Raw genomic sequence first — 3,435 nt, forward strand, 5'->3', positions numbered from 1 at the left:
TCTCTACGGTTCTGCCATTTTCTTTGGCCTGTGTGACACCTTCCGCACAGGTCAGGGTGACCTATAGTGAGACAGACTCCCTGAAGGTGAGGGAATGGGGGTGGAGGGGCTCCCAGCTCCGTGACCGGTTTGGGGAAGCCCAGACTGACTCCCGGTCCTGCCTTGGTTCCTGCCCCTGTCCCTCCTGCCTACACTACCGGCTCCTTCCTGGGGCCGACTGGACAGTGGTCTGTGTTAAAGGCGACACGCTTTGTCCTTCGGGCTCCAGGAGGGAAGCTGCTCGGTGGCCCCTGGGACCGGCAGCCCGCAGAGCACAGCATCTCTCTGAGCAGCTGTGACCTCCAGAGACCAAAAGGCCCAGCCTCTGGGTCAGTGTCATCTGGTCAGCGACAGCTGGAGCCCTGCCCAGCGGGCCGGAGCCGAGGCCTCTACGCCCAGGCCAGCACAGCAGCCCCGCCGTTCAGCGGGAAAGCGGCCCCGCTCCCTGGGGGAGGCGCGCACACCCCCATCTGCCTGTGCCGCCATCTGGCCCCACAACAATGAGCAACAAGAGGTCACTCAGGTTCCTGAGCGTCTCGCATACGCCCCTCACTCCATCCTCACGGCAGCCTGTAACAGGCAGGGCCGAACCCTCGTGTCCCAGACGAAGGAAGATTCACATGTTCCAACCCAGAAAGGCCACGGGCCTGGCCACAGACACCGTGTGAAGAGGTCACGGCTGGGCCCTGACCCCAGATGTCTGACTCTGAGTTCTGGTCTTTGTCGACCTCTTGCTGCTGCCAGATGTGGATCCATCTGTGCTCCTCCAGCCAAAGGACCGGGTTACACCCAGATCCACTTGTGGGACAAAGAACACCTGGACACCCGGTCCCGCAGAGCAGGTCACCCTGAAGGGCGTGAGGGGGGGACCCACAGTCACAGAAGATGCCACAGATCTGCTCGCTCCTGCCTGTCCTCTCCAGCCCACGTCGAACAGTGTTCCCAGCTGGAAGTGCACCCCAGAGGCCCGGCCAATATTTCTCTGGGTGCCAAGTCACTCCTGGGCACCCCTGGACAGGGTAAAGTCTACAGCACATGGAAATGCAGGTTCCTGGTGGTATTAGATGCAGTGTGTGTGTGTATGTGTGTGCGCGCGTGCGCGTGCGTGCGTGCGCGCGTGTGTGTATGTGTGTGTGCGTGTGTGTACGTGTGTGTGTGTGTGTGTGTGTGTGTGTGTGTGTGTGTGTGTAGGAGGACACGAGACCTGTCTCACTGGGGGGATTCTGTGACTCGAGCTCAGAAAGGATCCAGCAAGAGTGAAAAGTCAAAGCAACTCATAGGGCTTCTCAGATGAAGGAAGGCTCACGCGTCCCAGCAGTGCAGTGGCACTAAAGGCGTGTTCTGAGCAGACCGCTCCCTAAATCATAGAGCCACGCTTGCCTCTGGGACTCCCCCAATGAAGATGACGTCGCCGTTGTTCTAAAGCCACAGTTCCCTCTGCCACGAGGGTCCAAACCAACAGAAGAGCCACGCTCTGGGACACCATCTTATGGAATCACCCGAGTAGCTGCTTAGGGGGCGACTTGGGGCGAGGACAGGCTCAGCCGCCGAAAGAAATGGCCACTGCCTGACGGGTGAGGGCCCAGGGCACCTACCTGGACTTCACGGGTGTGATAGGCGATGATCAAACCCAAGAGGATGATGGTGGACAGACTGATAAGGCATTTCAGGGCCAACGAAAACATGGAATCCTGCAGGAGAAACGGAGAGAGAATTACGGAGGGCCCGGAAGGGGACAGCTCGCCTCACTCTGAGGCCATGGGAAGGGGAGCCCTGGGGCAGAGGAGGGACTGTCAGCAGAAAGTGCCTTTGGCTGGGCCCTGCGCTACTCCACCTCAGCAGCTGCTCCCCAGCCCGGCCCCTGTTCTCAGGGTTAAATCCCTGCTGCATCCCTGGGATGAAGGCTGCTGGGTGTGATGTACGGCCTGTGTTATATGTGACCAGAATCGGTTTGATGTGTTGTTTAGAACGTTTGCCTCCATACTCATAAGTCATCTGAACAACATTTTTTTTTGGTGCTGCTATGATATGGTGTGGGCATCAGTACTGGGCCAGTGTAGGCCTCTCTTTTCCCGTAACAACCTGAGCTAGAGGTTCCCTGCGGCCCTCCGATCTCTGACCGTGCAGGATTTTCTCAGGAATGAATGAGAACGTCTTGGCAGCTGCTCTCATCTCCTGTTTTAGGTCAAGGGCAGGGAGGGAAGCAAGGGTGGCAGAAGAGCGACTGAAGAGAGAAGGGGGCTGCACACATGAGCAATGAGGGGCGCTGGGCAGGAGAAGGGCCCTGCGGGGCCTCCCTGCGGAGGATGGGGGAGGCAGGTGGGCTACGGGCCTTCACTGCAGCCTTCCAGCCCCAGGGCAGCTTAGAGGACCCCGTGGTTGGGAGCACAAGCTCTAGGGACAGCTCACTGGTCCAAACCCTGACACAGCCACTAGCTAAGTGACGTCAGCTGCTCGGTTGCCTCAGGGGCCACCTGGGGATCCCCTACCTCGTGCGGCTGCTGTGAAAACGAGCAGACATGTGTGTACTAGTATGTAAAGGGCTGGACCAGTGCCTGGCCGTGTAAAGGCCAGCTACCACTGTCATCTGCTTTGCTTCCTTACCAATGCAGGGCGACTCCATGCCTTCCTGGGCATTTGAATGCTTGGGAGCAGAGGTGGCTTCCAAGCCCAAAGGAAGACAGGAGCACAGCCTGAGCGAAGGTAGCAGATGAGAGGCCGGTGCCCAGGCTCCTGAGAGATGGACGCGCACAGGAAACAGCCCCCGTGCTCCCGGGGCTGGGGTGAGAGCAGCGCCTATTTCATAAAGCACCTCACAGTTTACAAGGTGCTTCACATGCCAGTTCTCATCCATCCTCATGAAAGCCCCTGGCCTCTGTCCCAACTCATCAGACACCCCGACAACCGCTCAGAGAGGCTGGTGCCTGAGATCAAAGCCCAGGCCCCCGACTCCCAGGGGAGCACTCCCACCAGCCCTCGGGCCCTCTCTCCACTGGGAAACAGCAGAAACGCTCTCTGAGAAGTGTCCCCTAGGACCGCTTACGACAACAACGGAAGGTATTTCAAAGGTAGGATATGATGAACTGCCTGGGGAAACCTACAGTAAACCCGGGGTGGGTGGGGGAGTCAAGAGAGGGAGACATCACTGTTAAGAAACCTTTCAGAGAGGCTGGCTGGCGTGGATCAGAGGTTGAGCGTCAACCTATGAACCTGGAGGTCAAGGTTCAATTCCTGGCCAGGGCACATGCCCGGGTTGCAGGCTCGATCCCCAGTGTGGGGCATGCAGGAGGCAGACAATCAATGATTCTCTCTCATCATTGATGTTTCTATTTCTCTCTCTCTCTTCCTTCCTCTCTCTCTAAAATTCAATAAAAACATATTTTTTAATGTCAATAA

The 3,435-nt window shown here is 57.9% G+C and overlaps 1 protein-coding gene across 1 annotated transcript in view; it reads right to left on the reverse strand.

Moving 5' to 3' along the window:
- KCNN3 (potassium calcium-activated channel subfamily N member 3) overlaps positions 1-3,435 on the reverse strand; it is a 148,489-nt gene that overhangs the window by 85,197 nt on the left and 59,857 nt on the right. Inside the window, exon 2 of the mRNA XM_006775758.1 lies at positions 1,635-1,730. Within this exon, the coding sequence (XP_006775821.1) occupies positions 1,635-1,730 (96 nt within the window). The remainder of the gene's footprint in view (positions 1-1,634; positions 1,731-3,435) is intronic.

Source organism: Myotis davidii, unplaced genomic scaffold, assembly GCF_000327345.1.
Source record: "Myotis davidii unplaced genomic scaffold, ASM32734v1 scaffold208, whole genome shotgun sequence".
Classification (NCBI taxonomy): Eukaryota; Metazoa; Chordata; class Mammalia; order Chiroptera; family Vespertilionidae; genus Myotis; species Myotis davidii.